Source organism: Palaemon carinicauda, chromosome 15 (genome assembly GCF_036898095.1).
Source record: "Palaemon carinicauda isolate YSFRI2023 chromosome 15, ASM3689809v2, whole genome shotgun sequence".
NCBI classification, from domain to species: Eukaryota; Metazoa; Arthropoda; class Malacostraca; order Decapoda; family Palaemonidae; genus Palaemon; species Palaemon carinicauda.
Window position 1 is genome coordinate 28606095 of NC_090739.1, and position 18913 is coordinate 28625007.

The following is an 18913-nucleotide window of genomic DNA, read 5'->3' on the forward strand; positions in this document are numbered from 1 at the left end:
GCGAGTGCCCCTTATTATTTGTTTTGCATTTTTTTGCTTAGTCATGTTACCGTAAGGAATTGGCAAGTAGTGTCGCAAAACTTATATTTTTATAGTGTTGGAAAGTGTTTCTAGATGATCTGGCTACCCATGCCTATTTTTTTTTTAGCCAGATATGGCGTATATATAAGCATGTGTTCGATTTTCCTGTGATTGCCATTTTTTCGTTTTTTCCCATTTCTTTCAAAATTACTACGTACTAAGGAACTATCACAGAGTAATATTTCATTTATATGTTTATTTGTCGGAAAATATGCCTTGATGGTTTGCCTAGCACGTGGCTGAAATTTTTTTTTTCTGAAATGCCGTATATTAGAATGGCCATTTTTCCACGAGTGCCCCTTTTTATTTGTTTTGCATTTTTTTGCTTAGTCATGTTACCGTAAGGAATTGGCAAGTAGTGTCGCAAAACTTATAATTTTATAGTGTTGGAAAGTGTTTCTAGATGATCTGGCTACCCATGCCTATCTTCTTTTTTTAGCCAGATATGGTGTATATATAGGTATGTGTTCGATTTTCCTGTGATTGCCATTTTTTCGTTTTTTCCCATTTCTTTCAAAATTACTACGTACTAAGGAACTATCACAGAGTAATTATTCATTTAGATGTTTATTTGTCGGAAAATGTGCCTTGATGGTTTGCCTAGCACGTGGCTGAATTCTTTTTTTCTGAAATGCCGTATATTAGAATGTTAGCCATTTTTCCTCGAGTGCCCCTTTTTATTTGTTTTGCATTTTTTTGCTTAGTCATGTTACCGTAAGGAATTGGCAAGTAGTGTCGCAAAACTTATATTTTTATAGTGTTGGAAAGTGTTTCTAGATGATCTGGCTACCCATGCCTATCTTTTTTTTAGCCAGATATGGCGTATATATGGGTATGTGTTCGATTTTCCGGTGATTGCCATTTTTTCGTTTTTTCCCAATTCTTTCAAAATTACTACGTACTAAGGAACTATCACAGAGTAATGATTCCTCTAGATGTTTATTTGTCGGAAAATTTTTTTTACTTTTTTTTTGATTGAATATCATCAAATTTTTTTAGCTAAAATATTGTTTTACATTTTTTTTTTCGATTTTATTTCCCTTCAAAAAAATTTTTTTGGGTCAGAATTTTAATTTTATAGTCGTAAAATAATCGACAATTATCCAGCAACCCACCATACAATTTTTATGCATATCCAATAATAATTAGATTAGTAAATAACACCTTGAAATTGACATACCCTTCCTACATTTCAAGTGGCAGATTAGGGAGTCTGAGTCAGTGTGGTTGGCGGCCATTTTGTGGACATATCCGAAGCGTAAGCTGCCCTATCTATATATATTCTTGTTCCCTATAGAATTTGTGATATTTTGGTATATTTTTACCTGCATAAATATCATATTATATATTAAATATATGTATTTTTTTACGGAATTTCTAAGTACTCAAAAAATTACCTTTAGATATGGCCCCTGATATAAATGTAATTTACAAAATAATGAAGATTTTTTTACATATTTCTATTTTAGGATAACATATGTTTATTCCCTAAAAAAATTAGCCACTTCCTATTTCATTTGGGTACCCAAAAAAATTCATGAAATTTGGACAAATTTTTTTGGCCAAAAAAAGTTACCCTTTTTTTCTCATTTCAGATCTTCACCTCCATGGGTCTGACTTCATCCAAAATACATCAAGATGTGTCCTAAACATTCAAGAATCAATTCCTAAAAGGATTTGTGTATATATGTATAAACTTTTTTTTTATGAATTTTTATGTCAGGTCTTTTTTTTTTTCTACTTAATTTTCTAAAATATTTATAATAAATAGTTTTTCTGCAGATGAGTAGTATTTATCTATACAGTTGTTTTAAGCATTCATTGAAGTTTTTTTTGGCAAAAGAAAAAAGGAGGTTACTGCAAAAACTGATTTTTCAAGAATTTTTTTTGGCGTCGGGGTCGTTCGCGTCCGAGTATACCCTTAAAGGGGTGTCCGAGGACCGTACCTATCCAGGGTTAACTTCGGTTTCCAAGTTAGGACCGCCTACTTCTCGGAGGTAAAGGCCGCATATAAACAAAAACATAAAATTTATCTTGATGTTTAGTATAAATGGAAAGCTAATCGAAGAGGCCTAATAAAGGCGGGTGAGATATAAAATATATAGAGGAAAATCTATAATTATCAACAATAATTTTTAACGTGATAAAATAATTACTAAAAGCCTAAAACACACTTCCGTACACTGAGGGAAGGGTCGGCCATCTTTACTCAATGGAAAAAAACCAGAGATAAAAAAGCAAGGGCAAAACACTTTTACTCTCCTTTCAAAAGCATTTCTTTTGAGGATAGTATTGAATAATCCAACACGGCGAAAGCAATAAAACCAAAACCAAGTACTTCACCAATTCGGTAGAAAACTCGAGGTCATAAAGCGAGTGGAATCGACTTGTCGATGAAACCGACAGAGAAGAACTGGAGCTGTTTACATGTATATGCAGTATCTGGCCGATAGTTGGCGCTGGTGGGCACACCCACTACCTTCATGGCGATCGCTCGCGAGTTTTTTGGAATCTGTCGAGCCGTCGGAGACGTCAGCTATTATATATTCACCGGCTAAGTTTAATATTTAAAACAACGAATTGGAGACACTATGAGTATGTGTGTGTTATACAGCAGTTGAAAACAAAGTGACTAATCAGTGTGTTGGTGAGGGTACATGGCTTCATCACCACCCACAAGTAACTACCAACACCTCGTTAAATTTTAATAGCCGTGTTCAAAGTACGCCGAAGACATATTCCTATTAATGGGAGAGGGTTTGTGTACCTGTAGGAACAAATGGCATTATGACCGAGTACTGAGCAGAACATACTGTAATATACAGTAAAGTAGTATCCTACTTATAAGAATCTTCCAAGTAATTGATATATACAGTAATACAGTAATACCACATACCTGACCAGTATACATAAATTCAACCATAGCCCTTAACTCAGGGTAATGAATTTCCATGGGCAGCAGAATAATAGGGTGCTTTGATGGATTTTCCTGCAAATCAGATTCAATTCTAAATAAGAGATACTTGAGAAAAAATGGATACAATATACCATGGATCATCTTATTTCAATTTATATGAAATTTTGATCACCTTATCTTACTCCTAGTAAAAAATATACTGTAAACATCTTAAAAGTAATATGACAAATTTGGAAGTAATTTGTATTTTTCCTAACAATAAAAACCTAGGGCTATTTATAGGGAATATTATTTTTGGCTTAGCTGAAAGATGAGCCATAAGATTTAACTGAGGTACAACTAACCCAACTACTAGTTAGCGGGAGGGGTGGGGAGTAATCGGGTACCGCGCTCACTCACACACCTAGGCAGAGCACCAACTTTGCTTGCAGGCAAGACTTTCTAGGGGGACAGGGCTGGCAGGCCAATTTATGTAAATAGCTCCAGGTTTGTATTGTTAGGAAAAATACAAGTGACGGAACAAATGTCAAATTTGGAAGTCCCATCCATATACCAAGGCACTATACCTGGGGGAAGTGCCTTGGTATATGGATGGGACTTCCAAATTTGACATTTGTTCCGTCACTCTATACAAAGACTTGCTATTTAAAAGGATGACTTGCCTCTTACTAAAGAGGAAGTCCGTGCCGACTGTCTCTATGCATTTCACCCGGGGTTCTCTCTATGATATAGATTGTTAGCAGTAGGAACCCTGCACCATGCTAAAATTGTCATGCTCTGCACAACTAATGGCCTGCTAAGCTGTGTGTTTGTGACACTAGCAATGTGGCTTGGTCTAGTAATAGGATCTCGAGTCATAGGAATTTCAAAGTACTAATACTTTACCCAATCCCCCCTCGCTACAGGTATTGGGGATACAACAACTATCATTCTTATACTAGATTATGTAAGGGAAATGGATCTTACCTGCAGAGAGGTGAGGTCAGCTGTGCCGAGTACCATGGTACTGATTCCCCAAGAAAGGGGAAGGTGAAGAAAAGAAAGAAGCCAGTCATTCTAACTCATTCCCCCCAGACTAACCCGGGTAACCTCCGCCCTCAACCCTCTGCTACTTGTCCATCAAGGAGCTTGAGGTGTTTAGACCGCTTGTTGTGCAGCCTCCAGGTAGTGGGGAGTGAAGGTCATCTGACGCTTTCACACGCCGACTTGAAGCACCTGCGCCATGAGTAGTTCTTTTTGAATGCCAGAGACGATGCACTGCCCCTGACGTCATGAGCTCTAGGTCATCATGGTGCAGGTAGGTCAAGATTAAGTGCAAAGTCAATTACCTTACGAATCCATGACAAGATGGTGTTCATGACCCTCTTCTTGATCTTTCCCATGCTAACAAAGAATGCCAACACACAAGGGCGAGCTGCTGCTGTTCTTTCAAGTTACACCCCAGATTCCTCACTGGGCAAAGTATCAGTTGGTCTGGGTCTTCGGTTACAGAACGAAGAGACTTGATCCTAAAGGGCTCGAATCTAGGATCCGCTATCCCAGATTTTGAGTCTTAGTAATAAACTTAGGGACAAAGCTGAGTATTACCTCTCCCCATCCCTTTGAATGGGAGATGTCGTATGATAAACCATGCAGTTCACTGACTCTCTTGGCCGAAGCCAAAGCGAGTAGGATCACCGTCCTAAAAGTGAGGTGGCGATCTGTTGCCTGGCGTAATGGTTTGTAGGGAGGTCCCTTCAGAGACTGAAGGACTCTAACACGTTCTAAGGAGGAGGTCTAACTTCTGACTGGGGACAAGTAATCTCATAACTTTGTATAAGGAGAGAAAGTTCCAACGAGGAGTAAATATCTATTACCTTCAGTTTGAAGGCAAGACTCAAGGCTGAGCGGTAGCCTTTGACTGCCGAAACCGAGAGGAGCATTTCTTCCCAAAGGTATACAAGAAACTCCGCTATTGTTGGAATAGAGGCATCGAGGGGTGTGATATCCATTCCACAACACCAAACACAGAAAACAAACCACTTAGCCTGGCAGACTGATGCTGAAGAGCATCTAAGGTGTCCAGACATCCTTTCTGCAACTCGTTGTGAAAAGCCTCTATGAGTGAGGAGATGCTGGACGGTCTCCAGGCGTGAAGTCAAAGCTAAGATACGGTTTTGTGGAAGATGTAGGCATGTGGTTGTTTGAGTAGATCCTGTCGTGGAGGGAGTTCCCTTGGAAGCTCCGTCAGGAGCTGCAAAAGGTCTGGGAACCACTCTGCATGATGCCATAGCAGAGCTACCTGAGTCATTGATAAGTTCTCGCTTATTATGACTTGATTCAGGACTTTTCTCATCAGACAGAACTGGGGAAATGCGTAAACATCAATGGTGTCCCACCGTTGTTGGATTGGAACTTGCCATAGAGCCTGGGGTTCCAGGACTGGGGAGCAGTAGAGCGGGAGTCTGAGGTTCAGGGGCGTTGCAAACAGGTCAACAGTCGGGGAACTCCGCAAAGTCAGGATTTTCTTGGCTATCAGTTGATTCAAAGACCACTTGGAGCCCACTATCGGAGTCGCTCTACTCAGATTGTCTGCAAACACATTCCTCTTGCCTGGAATGAAGCAAGCAGATAGGGACACCAAGTTGTCTTCTGCCCATCCGAGTATCTCTACTGGTAGATGGCACAGGGGCTGCTAGAATGTACCACCTTGCTTCTTTAAGTAGGCTACTAATGTGGTGTTGTTGCTCATCAAGACCATGGAGTACCCCATCAGGAACTGGTGGAACTATAGGAAGGCAATAAAGGCTGCTCTTATCTCCAAGACATTTATATGCTGGTACTTTTCTAATTTGGACCACAGGCCAGAGATGGTGTGGTGCAGCATGTTGGCCCCCCACCCTTTTTTTTGATGCATCCGAAAAGAGCAACAATTCCGGGGGAGAGACAAGAAGGTGACCCCTTTGCGGAGGTTCTCGTCTGCCACCCACCAACTGAGGTCCGTCCTTACCTCTGTCCCAAGATGAACTAGGGTGTACGGGGAATCGGAAACCTGATTCCACAGGGATTTGAGGCCCCACTGTAAGGATCTTATCCTGAGGTGACCATTGGGTACTAGACGAGCCAGGGATGATAGGTGGCCTAAGAGACGCAGCCAGCTCTAGGCTGGAAGTTCTTCTTGCCTGAGGAAGGGCCCTGCTACCTTCCTCAGCCTCTGAATTTTTTTGTCGGATGAAAATGCTTTGTGGTGTTTGGTGTCTATTATCATGCCAAGATAAACCAATCTTTGAGAGGGAAGCAGTTGTGATCTCTCGAGGTTTACTATGATTCCCAGGTCTTGGCCAAGCTTCAGAAGTTTGTATCGGTGGAGAAGAAGGGTCGCCACCGAGTCTGCTAGAAACAGCCAGTCATCCAGATATGTTACGAGACGGATGCTGATTCTGTGAGCCTGAGATGAAACTAGGGCAAACACTCTCGTAAAGACCTGAGGTGCCGTAGAAAGACCGAACACAGCACCTTAAACTGCTATCATTTCTGGTCGAACATGATCCTTGGATACTTCCTTGAAGATGGATGGACTGAGATCTGGAAGTATGCGTCCTTGAAATCTAGTATACATATCAAGTCCTATGGTTTCACTGCATGTCGGACCATGTCCGCTATCTCTATCTTGAACGGGATTTGACTAACAAACCTGTTCAAGGCCGAGAGATTGATGACTGGTCACCTTCCAAATGCCTTCTTACAAGAAAGAGTTGACTGAAGAAGCCTGGAGACCCGTTGAGGACTTTTTGGAGAGCACCCTTCTCCAACATGGTCTGGACTTCAGACCGAAGGGCCAGCTCCTTCTCGGATCCCTTTGCGTAGAAGCTTGTTGGGACTGGATCCCCAGTCAGTGGAGGGAGAGACTGAATGAACGGGACGCGATACCCTGAACGAGTCATCTCACCTGTTCAGGGTTTGGCCCCGAGGTGCAGCCACCTTAGCCAGTGGCTTTGCAGGCATCCCCCCACAAGCGGACAGGTGGGAGAATTGCCCATCATAGAGCGATCGGCCTTTGCCGGATCCCGTTCCCCTTCCCTCCATGGAAGGACTTAGAACCTTTCCAGTTGCCCCAAAAGGACTTTCTAGACACACTTTGGCCCTTTTGTTTTCTGGCCTTAGCCCTGTTCGTCGGCAGTTCGGGTGGATGTTGCTTCTTCTGTGGCAGAGGTTGATAGGGCCGTGATGTCAGGGCTCTATGGAGGAGGGAGTCCTAGTTGGGCTTCCTCCACCTCACCGCCAACCACTCGATGTCTTACGGGTCAAAAAGAGAACTCCTCTCGAAAGAGGAGTTTCTCAGCCTAGAAGCCTTGGCCTGCGAGAGCTACTGATGGAACCTCTCGATGATGGAGTCCCGTCTCTTCAGGATGGTATTCGCCCTTAACAACCTGGTGGGAGAGGAACTTGATCGTCCTGGTGCCCAGTCAAGAGGAAGGTCTCCATCGACTTCGAGGTGGACTCACGAGACCAATCCTCAGACCAGATCAAGTGACCCAGCAATCTCTACCAGAGGTCCAGCCATAAAATAGCCTTCATGGCATACTTGGCGACCTTCTCCTGGTTGATGTTGATGACCTCTGAGGCCGACTACAAGACTGAGAGTCCCGACAATCTCTTGAAGGGAACACCCCTTATGAGAGCCTCTACGGAGTGATAAAGAGGTAAAGCCAGAAGAGGCTCGTTCATTCCCTCATAATATCTCCTCTGTTGCAAAATCGGAGGAAAGAGGAGCTTAGAGGAGGAGCCTGCTCGGAAGGTAAAGGAATCTGTAGCCTGCGACACTACCTTCCTTATGGCACTCTTCAACCCCTTTGACCAGGGCAAAGCTGCACTGGCTCTCGGGGGTCTCTGGTGCCATAGACTTGGTCAAGGACTGTGTCTTTTCCACCCTGTGGGGCTTTCAATGGGTTTGACAGCCCACTGATGGATCTAATGCAGGACAGAACCTGCCAGACGACATGCTCAGACTACTGTACTTCTGATCCGCCTCCGTGAGTTTAGGGCTAGCGGCTCTGGTTGAAAGGTTATCCTCAAAACCAAATTGCTCATCCACCTTTGAGCTCTCACCCATAAGAGCCCGGGGTGGATCGAAGTCGTCTTAGGAGAGACTTCCCTAGGCCTCTCTTGCTGAGGCACAGACGCTCTTGCCGAGGACTAAGGATGGAGAATAAGTCCTTCGACTCCTTGCGCTGGGGCAAGAATTCCTCCAAAAGAGAAGGCCTTGCGGCTCTCTCTTGCCTAAGAGGACTTGGTCCTCTCCAGAGGAGGAATTACATCAGGCTGCGATGGAGGACAAGACTGGTGGCACCACCTCTATAGGAGAGGCAGAAACAGTCCGTCATAGAGATCACTCTGTCCTCCCTTGGGGGAGACGGCCTGATCCTTTTCAGTTTCCCCTTTGGTTTTACCGGTGGAACACATACTGTACCTGCAAGAAGTGCTCCCAGAGAACTCTATGGCTCTTTCCTCCCGATTCCACTTCCGGGGGGGGGAAGGATGTCTCTCCTTAGGAGCAGGTCCCGCAATGGAGGAACCTTCGGAAATCCCCCTAGGGTCTGATGGAGGAGAGGTATCAGAGGAATCCTAGGCGTGCTAACCAAGGACTGCAAACTGGGTATGAGCCCCATAACTGCCTCCTGCACTACATTGAATAGTGCGATCAGCCAAAGGGGGGGCTCTACCACCTGAGGAGCTGGGAGGAGGATCCCTTGTGTGGCCAGGAGCCCTAGGTCTGGGAACCAGAAAGGAAGGTTGGTTAGTCACCTTACCTGCAGGCAAATGTGGCACCGGTCTAACCGCAAGGGGTTTTGCCAGTTGTTTGTCCCTTGAAGCAGTGCTCTGCTTTGGTGCCTCCCTATGTCAATAGCCCTGAACCAAATCTTGTGGGTGCCAAGGGAATCGGGGCAGTCAGTCTCTGGGACCGATGCAAGGGCAATTGACGAGGAGGCGAAAAGTGGCGATGTGGCAAGCCGCCTTGTGACAAGTGTGTGCCGAGATCAAGTCCTATGACCTCTAGGAGAGGTGAAGAATGTCGCTCACCCCGCTGGCGAAACTGGTGGTTGTCTCACCTAGAAAAAGGGTCTCTCTGTAAAGAGAGACGATCCCTTGTCGCCTGGAAAGGTGACTGTATCTCGTCCGAAGATGACTGGCGCGGAAATGGAATTGGCGAGACCAGCCAAGCTGGCGCATAGCGACCAGCTGCTAAAGCTGTAGTGTGAGAAGGCAGGTCACGCAACGCTGGTAAGTCACTCGGTGCTGTAGCATAGAGAGCAGTTATCCAGCTATGAGATCACAGGGATCATCGTAGCGAGAGCCCAAAGGCTCAGCGAGACAAGAACTCGAAGGCTTTAGATCATGAGAGCCTATGAAGAGACTAATCTAGCAGGAGCTTCGGGAAGAAATTGGGGGGTCAAGGAAGAAGTACGAGGTTTCTTCGATTTCAAGGAAGACCCCGAAGGTGAAGAGTCTCTCACAGAATTATTCTTGCGCCGTCGCCCAAATCTCTCCCACTGGGAGGAAGGCCACTCCCAGCATTCTTCACAGGTGCCATCCTGTGTACAATACTGAAATCGAAACAGTTGGAGAGCCGGAGACCAGTAACATACGTTCTCGGCTGAGCCAAGTGACGAAACAACACTAGTTTGTGAGTGAGCAAGGTAGCTGGCTAACCCCCTACACCCCACTAACTAGTGGGTGGGTAGTTACATCTTGCTAAAAGTCTTATGGCTAGTATTCCAGCTTCGCCAAAAGTAAAACCCCTGTATATAGCGAAAGGGTTTGTATTTATTGTTGGAACAAATGGGAAATTAAGTACTGTACTGTACCAGTGACCAGGGAAAACATGGTAGATGGAAGGCAAGCCACATTATTCTGGTAAATTTTCTAATTTAATCAAAATTTTCCACAATTAGTCATGCACTAGTTGAGACTAGCAAATGAAATTTAAGAAACATTTAAAGAGATATTACAATAACTTGTTTCCTTATACAGTATACGGTAGGCATGGTGAAGCACATTATTCAATTTAAGTTTCAAAACAGATTATATGAGTGTTTTAAAAGCTAAAATCTACAGTCACTACTTACTCGAAGGAAATCCCTAAAGAATGAAGAGCAAGCAGCTAAAATTAGTTGATGAGCTCTAACTCGACTGCCATCTCCACAAACTACCGTTACATCAGCCATATCCCCTTCACGCTGTAAAGCGCAAAGGGTGCTGACAAGGGCTTCATGGTAGTTATTCCATAGAATGCAATATTCACCATCATCCATCTCTGACAAAGAATATGAAAAGCAAAAATAATGAGCATACAGTGAAACCCTGGCAGTGATAATGATCTAAATTTGAACAAATCGATGTTCAAACAATATTCTCTAACATTTTTGCCCTGGAAATCAAACAATATTTAAATCAAATTGATAATCAATGACTTGCAACAACATATACGTCAGAGACATACATCATCAGCAGCATAACATACAGCAAAGTAAACTCAGTTTTCTTCTAGATCTCCCTTGGTGCACAACTATAAAAATAACTTTTTTTTAAAGTAATACAGTATGTATTTTTCCTAATTATACAAACCTGAGTCCTATAATAGGAGTATGACTTCAGCGAAACTGGAATGGATGTTTAAACTTTTAATAATGTAAACGTAGTTGCCTGTTAGATGGTGGGCAGACACCGCCTACCTGACGAGTGGTTTCCACCACTTTGACCTTTAATCTGGGACTTGCGTGGGGGTTGAGAAGGCAGTTTAACTTAAAGGACTCGAGTATGTATAGTAAGGAAACATACAAATTACTGTACAAAACTTTTAAAAATCTGTGAATAGATCCTACAAAAATACAAACCATCGTCCTTTAATAGGAGACTTATCCTAATGAGTGCGGAAGTCCCTATAACCAAAACTAGCTGGTCACCTAACCCAGGAGATATCACTGTACTTTGGTCCTGTGGAGGAGCAAAAGTCAAGAATCCTGTCAACCTCCTAACTCCCTGAGCATGATGTCGCAGGTGTTAGGCTAGGTCCCTACCAGAAACTAGCAAATGGCCACAAAAGAATCTACTGTAGAGTGTATCCTTAAGATGGCCTCCAAATGTATGGGAACTTATGAGAAATTGGTTTGCATACATTCCATCCATTCACCCCTCATATGGGAAGATAGGGGGATACTACAATACATACAGTATCTAATTAAAAAGTAAAGTTACTTGGTTGAGTTGCTTACCTGCATCTAGCATCCAGTGAAGCATATAACGGCATGATTGCTGCATCCCAAGGGATGGAAAAACAAAGGAAAGACAGCCGAACATTCTTACTTTTCAAACTGGACTTACGTCACACCACTATCTTGGATGAGATGCTTCATGTCCCGTGAGGGAGCTGGACTCACTACACAACCTGTGAGCAGCTACCATAGTTAAACATATCCATGGACCTGTGAGTATTGTTAAATGTTGGTTTGTTTGTCCTATGAAAACGCACCCAACGTTCGTTTACGCTGGTAAGTGTAGTGTTTGTCCAATGAGAACGCACCCAGGTTTGTTGACATTATCGAAATAGTTGATTTATTGAAAAATATGTTTATTTGAAAGGTTGATATGTTATTATGATTGGGTCATTACAATTATAAAGAGTAATCCATGTGAATTGTGATTATATTGTGAAAACTGTATTAATTTCCCGAGTGGATGGGAGCCGGGACTTCCCCTCTCCCGTTTTCGTCACATATTTGTATTTTTTTTACCTTTGGGGAAGCTTTAAAGAGAATAAAAGTGAGAAATTTATGATTTGCTGGTTAAATGGATTTGTCTTGTCTGTATCACAATGTTATCTATTTTTTTTTATGTGAAGTTTTCTACAAAAAGGAACCATGGGACCTGCGTGCTCCCCCAAGCTCTTGTTTGAATCTGTAGTGGAGAGTAGAGAGGAATAAAGAGAAAACGACAAGGTCGTTTCCTTTCTCCCGTAGTTTATTTTTGAGTGTTACGAGAAAATTGAGGAGGCTATGCCTCAAACTGAGGGGCTTATGGCCCAAAGACAACATGGTGCCCAGACCAGGGAATCAGATGAGAGCGAGGCTGAATTTACTGGATTCCCCAACGACATAAATCAACTTAGGAGAGCAGTGCTGCAGAGAGAGAAGGCAACAATATGGCTGCGTTGTGCCTCAGAAGATTTGACCAGAGCCATGGCCGGTAATCCGACCTGGCATGAAATTACAAGTCTCGTAAAAGACTACGATAATAAGAAGGCCGACTGGGAAGAAATAATTCAGCGAGACCAGAATTCTATAGAGGATGTTGACGAGCTCCAGAGAAGAATACTTGAAGACCACCATTTTCTGCAAGAGGTAAGAAAAATCCGTACTGAAGCAGCAGCTACCTTAGAGAGGCTGGGCAAGGACAGAAACTTGGTTGCTAATAGGTCCAGTGAAGATATTAATTCAGGCAGTGAAGTCGGTAATGAGGGTTTTAGTGTGCAATTGCCTAAACTCCAGCTAGTGAAATTTGGCGGGAAAATAACAGAGTGGCGGCCATTTTGGGACCAATTTATGGCACTTGTGGACGATCAGCCTATGCCTCTTGTTTCCAAATTTATGTATCTTCAATCTGTTTTAGAGGGTGAGGCTAGGGGTGTACTACAGGGCCTCACCCAAACAACAGCTAATTACAAGATAGCCTGTGAGTTGTTAGAAGAAAGGTATGGCGATCCAGAAAACATTATATCAGCTCACCTTCAAACCCTAATGCAACTTAGCTCATCTAGGAGCGCAAGGACTGAAATTCACACGTCCTCTTTGCGGAAATTACAGGATGAGTTAGTAGGCCATGTGCGCAGTTTGGAGGCCCTTGGAGTTGGAGGTGAACAGTACGGGCGGATCTTGGTGCCTATGATCCTTGCTCTGTTACCTCATGACATAAGGTTGGACTGGTCGCGTAGTGGACGGAAAAGAGGAGATCTCGACGGATTGCTGAAGTTCTTGCAACGAGAAGTGGAAGGCAGAGAGAGGGCAGAGGCTATCAAGAGACTAAGCCTTGGAAAATCCGAGGAACCCAGTGTCGAACGACGGACTAAAAAGCACACTCCCAGTTCAGCCTCTGCCCTTCAAACTTCATCAGAAGAAAGTGGTTCGAAGACGTTTTGCGCATTCTGTGGAAAGCTGCATCCCAGTGAAAGGTGTTTAGGTATAACTAAGCTCCCCCTTGCAGAAAGAGAAGAAGCCGTGCGTAATCGGCGTTTGTGTTTTAAGTGTTTATCTAAAAGCCATTATGCCAAGGCCTGTTGGGCTAAGTGTTCAAAGTGCAAGACTGGGAATCACAACTCCCTTGTATGTCGGAGATCTGAAACGAAACCCTCCGTAACAGCTAGTGAAAATAACCCTGTAGTAGAGGGAGTGCAAGAGGGGTCAAATTCTGTGACCCATGTGGGGGTAGCACCTTGTGAGGTGAAAAACAAGGTTAATTCAAGGTGTTGTGTATTGCAGACGGCCCAAGTCAGGGTAGTAGGCCATCAGGGTATCACATTTGCTACTGTAATGTTTGATACGGGGTCAGATCGGTCTTACATTTCAAGGGAACTGGTCAAACGGGTCAAGCCTAAGTGGCTGACTTCTGAGTATTTATCATTTTCTGCCTTTGGTGGAGGGAAAGCCTCTAAGGCAGATTTGTGTAGTATTTATGAAATAATGAGTGTAGGGGCAAATGATCACAAATATAGTTTTAAGGTTGCTGAGATTGATGTAATTTGTCCTCCGTTATCTAGGTCCAAAGTGGACCCTAAGTGTTTAGAACCTTTTTCTCACCTTAAGTTGATCGATGAGTATGGATCCCATCGAAATTTATATATTGATATGTTGATAGGCCTTGATTTATATTGGAAGATGATGATCCCCAACCAGGTTATGTATCATGAAGGGCTTGTGGCCCAGGAGACAATTTTTGGTTGGATTTTGTCCGGATCCTTTAATAGGTCTGAAGGTAATATTGGTGTAAGTGTACAATTGTTAGCAATTGAGAATGTACAAGAGTGTAGTTTGAGTCAATTTTGGGATCTAGAGTCTGTTGGCATAAAACCCAACGAACTACATTCTGAGGCGATGAACCCTGACCCAGTCTTGGTTCAATTTGAGAATTTGGTAAGTTTTAAAGATGGTCGCTATGAAGTGGCCCTACCATGGAAATCTGAGAGTATGAAATTAGATTTGATAAATAATGAACATCATGCTTTGAGAAGATTGGAAGGTCTCTATAATAGGTTAGGTAAAAACCCCTGTCTGCAGGAACAGTATTTTAAGGTGTTTAATGAGTATGAAAAGGAGGGTATTATTGAAGAAATTCCTTCCCATCAACGGGAAGGTGGGTATCCTATATTTTATTTGCCTCATCGGCCTGTGGTACGGGAAGGGAGCCTAACCACCAAGGTGAGGCCTGTTTTTGATGGATCTGCACGTGGCAGTAATGGAGTATCTCTGAATGATTGTTTAGAAAGTGGTCCTTCACTCAACCCTGATTTAGTTGAGGTGTTGTTAAGATTTAGAAGGTGGAGGGTGGCCTTAACAGCTGATATTACAAAGGCTTTTCTTCAAATAAAGGTAAGAAGGGAGGACCGTGATGTTCATAGGTTTTTGTTGAAAGAGGGGAACAATGTTAAACATTTCAGATTTATAAGAATGCCCTTTGGTAATAAGAGTAGTCCATTTTTATTAAATGCCACCTTAAAATTTCATTTAAAGAAATACCCTCTCACAGAGGTGGTTTCTGAACTGTATGAGAATCTGTATGTAGACGATTGGCTATCTGGGGCTGATAGTCCCGCAGAAGCAAGTTTAAGATTTGAAGAAGCCTATGGTATCCTGCAGGAGGCTGGTATGTCATTGTCAAAGTGTACTTCTAATTGTAAGACTTTAACTATAACTGAAGGTTCTAGTGAAGAGAGTGTCAAGGTTCTAGGCCTCCACTGGGTATCCTCCCCTGACTGTTTTACCTTTAAGGTTGAGAACCTGGACCCCTTTGGAGATATTGTTTGTACAAAAAGAAATGTGTTAAGCCTCATAGCTCGGTGTTTTGATCCCTTGGGGCTCATATGTCCGTTTGTTATGCATGCAAAAATACTGTTTCAAGAAATCTGGAGATTAGGTTTAGATTGGGATGAGCTATTACCCGAGGCTATGCAAGGCAGAGTTAAATTATGGGTTGTAGGATTTTCTGTGCTTGAGTCATTTAGAGTAGATCGGTACTTGTTTTCTGAGTCACCCTTTAAGGAAATTCCTAATGTTCAATTCCATGCATTTAGTGATGCTTCAGAAAAGGGTTATGGTGCTTGTGTTTATGTGAGAGTGCCTGAGGGGGATAAATTCAAGGTATCGCTGGTTGTTGCAAGAGGCAAGGTAGCCCCTATAAAAAGGGTTTCCCTTCCTAGGCTTGAATTACTCGGAGCCCTGTTATGTGCTAGACTCGTTGTGTTTGTGACGTCCGCCTTGCAGCTGGGTAAAGAGGTTTCTGTTCAATGTTGGACGGATTCCACAGTAGCCCTAGCTTGGATAAAGGGGGACCCCAATAGATGGAAAACCTTTGTGGCTAACAGGGTTGTTGAGATTCAACATTTGACACCTCCTTCATGTTGGCAGCATTGTCCAGGCAAGGACAACCCAGCGGATCTTGTATCTCGAGGTGTTTTTGCTGAGCAGCTTTTGCAGTCTGATATTTGGCTGAAGGGTCCTCCTTGGCTCTGTTCCTCCCCGCTCCCTCATCAGGAAGGCAGGGGGGCGGACATTCCTTCAGAAGAGATATGTGATACTGACACAGTTTGTGTTGCAGTTGAAAATGAGCCGCCCTTATTTGAATTCACCCGATGGAGTTCCTTTACAAAGGCCCTTAATGTAGTAGGTTGGGGACTGAGATTTGTTGGGAATTGCAGACCTTCGTCCCGCAAATTAAGTGGACCTTTAACCTATGGAGAATTGACGAAGGCTAAGGTACAACTGCTGTACTTTGTGCAACGAGAGGCCTTTGCAAAGGAAGTAAATGCTCTGAGTAGATCTCTCCCCCTCCCAAGGGGTTCTTCCTTGATTAAACTTGATCCTTACCTAGATGAGGATGGGCTACTGAGAATAAAAGGGCGCTTAGAGAATGCAGACTTGAGTTTTGAGAGTAAGCACCCTATAATAATTCCTGGTACCCACATTGCTTTACTGTTAGTTCATTTCCAGCATAGGTTGCTCAAGCATGCTGGTGTTGCTACACTTGTATCCACGTTACGAAACAGTTACTGGATCATTCGCCTTCGTCAGATTGCAAAGAAGGTTTGTCGAGAATGTGTGGCTTGTCGGCGTTGTGATGCCTCTGCTTGTTCCCAGCCTGTGGGGCCACTTCCCGAGTTGAGAGTTAAGTCGGCTCCTCCATTCACGGTTACAGGTCTGGATTTTGCTGGTCCTTTATTTTGTATTGATTTTCCATCCAAGAAATTGTATATACTTCTTTTTACCTGTGCTGTCATTCGAGCTGTTCATTTAGAGCTCACCGAGTCTCTTTCGGTTGTTGATTGTAATTTGGCCATTAGACGGTTTGTAGCTAGACGGGGTGTTCCAACAGTGTTCTACTCTGACAATGCTAGAACCTTTGTGAGTGTCTCCAACCTGTTAAGAGAACATTATGGCTCGTTGACGCCCCAATGGAAGTTTATTGTACCTAATGCTCCTTGGTGGGGAGGCTGGTGGGAACGCCTCATTAGATCTGTGAAAGTTGCACTGAGGAAAACATTGGGCACTAATTCTTTGTCCAAGAGTGAATTAGAGACTACACTTCATGAGGTGGAAGCTTGTATTAATTCTAGACCCTTGACATTTGTAGGTGAGGAACCTGATATCGCAAATCCTCTTACCCCTTCCCATTTCCTAATTGGCCGTTCTGCAGGTTTTCAGTTAGAGTTAGTAGATGATCCAGACTGTGGTGTATCCTCAAAGGATTTGTGTGTAAGAGAAGCTGTGCGTCTGGGTCAGTTAGACAAATTTTGGAGAATATGGCAGACTGAGTATCTTAGAAACCTGCCTTGTATGGTGAAGGGTTTCAAGCCAAATTGTAACCTTAAAGAGGGTTCTGTTGTACTAGTAAAGGATGAACGGGTGCCAAGGTTAAGGTGGCCTCTTGGAGTTATTACAAAGTTGTATCCTGGAAAAGATGGGGTTGTTAGAAGTGTTGAGGTTAAAACCAAACGTGGATTTATATCCAGACCTGTGCAAAATTTGTATAATCTAGAAATAACAGATTTGAAGGGTGAAATGGGTAGTAATTCCCAGGAGGAGAGACTTGAGAATCTTAGACAGGAGCCTGTAGAATCACCCTTAGTGTCTAATGTTGGTAAGTCCCGAAAGGGAAGACCTATTAAGGTTCCTATTAAACTTGACTTGTAGATTAAGGTAATAAGATAGCCTTGGAAGGCTCTGATGATGATAGGAGTGTTGAGACACTCCTATGGTGGGGAGGATGTTAAATGTTGGTTTGTTTGTCCTATGAAAACGCACCCAACGTTCGTTTACGCTGGTAAGTGTAGTGTTTGTCCAATGAGAACGCACCCAGGTTTGTTGACATTATCAAAATAGTTGATTTATTGAAAAATATGTTTATTTGAAAGGTTGATATGTTATTATGATTGGGTCATTACAATTATAAAGAGTAATCCATGTGAATTGTGATTATATTGTGAAAACTGTATTAATTTCCCGAGTGGATGGGAGCCGGGACTTCCCCTCTCCCGTTTTCGTCACATATTTGTATTTTTTTTACCTTTGGGGAAGCTTTAAAGAGAATAAAAGTGAGAAATTTATGATTTGCTGGTTAAATGGATTTGTCTTGTCTGTATCACAATGTTATCTATTTTTTTTATGTGAAGTTTTCTACAAAAAGGAACCATGGGACCTGCGTGCTCCCCCAAGCTCTTGTTTGAATCTGTAGTGGAGAGTAGAGAGGAATAAAGAGAAAACGACAAGGTCGTTTCCTTTCTCCCGTAGTTTATTTTTGAGTGTTACGAGAAAATTGAGGAGGCTATGCCTCAAACTGAGGGGCTTATGGCCCAAAGACAACAAGTATATTCCCGAAGGTAAGGTAGTAGGCATTTAAGGGTCTCTGGAGTTTTCTGACTCCTGCCTTTAGCAATTGTGCAATAGGCAGATTCTTCCTAAAGGCAAGGGTGGTACTGATACCTCTAACTTCATGAGCCTGCAAACTAGAGGGTCCATCTGCGGTTTCTCTGGAAGTGGGGCATGAGCATCTTATGGTCTCATGAAGCCAGAACTAAAGTGTGGCCCAAGATAGTGTATCCCTTTCTTTACTCTACCCTCCTGTGCTCCCTAAACCAAAGCCTCTCATAACCTATCTTTAGACAGGGAACCTGAAAGTCCCAAGGACGGCCACAGGAGACACAGAACGTCACGTAATGCGGACTTACAAGGGAGGAAGGTTTTATTGCCTTGCTATGGGAGACGAAGAACTTCCAGAACCGAGGGTTGGCCTGAGAGTTAAATGTACATTGCGCTTACTCAATCACCCACCAGAGGAGGCCAAACGAGAAGGGCAAGGGGGAGGGTACCAGCAGAGGTAAGAAGTTGTCGGGATTTTTTTGAATTCAAGGAAGACCCCGAAGGCAAAAAATCCCTTTTGGACTTCTTCCCCCTGCCATACTGCTCCCTCTAGGAGGATGACCACTTCTGACACTCGGTGCAAGGAGACACCTCCTTGCAGGAGTATCCTCTGTACATAGGGCAAAGCTACATGTCAGCAACCGCAAAGCTATCATAAAAGGAAAAAGAAAATTTGTTAATCCTTTATTGACAGCCAGTTCCAGAAGCGTGGAAGAAAATATCTGTTCTCAACAAAGGATAAATTTAAAGTGGG

The 18913-nt window shown here is 43.3% G+C and overlaps 1 protein-coding gene across 4 annotated transcripts in view; it reads right to left on the reverse strand.

The window, feature by feature from the left end:
* Positions 1–18913, reverse strand: part of LOC137654535 (BTB/POZ domain-containing protein 18-like) — a 284914-nt gene that overhangs the window by 149112 nt on the left and 116889 nt on the right. For 3 of the 4 annotated variants that reach the window (XM_068388247.1, XM_068388246.1, XM_068388248.1), the window contains exons 2-3: positions 10105–10292; positions 2978–3070 (exon numbers count right to left, since the gene is read on the reverse strand). In XM_068388247.1, the coding sequence (XP_068244348.1) occupies positions 2978–3070; positions 10105–10290 (279 nt within the window). In that variant the 5' untranslated portion in view covers positions 10291–10292. The remainder of the gene's footprint in view (positions 1–2977; positions 3071–10104; positions 10293–18913) is intronic. The other variant, XM_068388249.1, reaches the window with a different exon arrangement.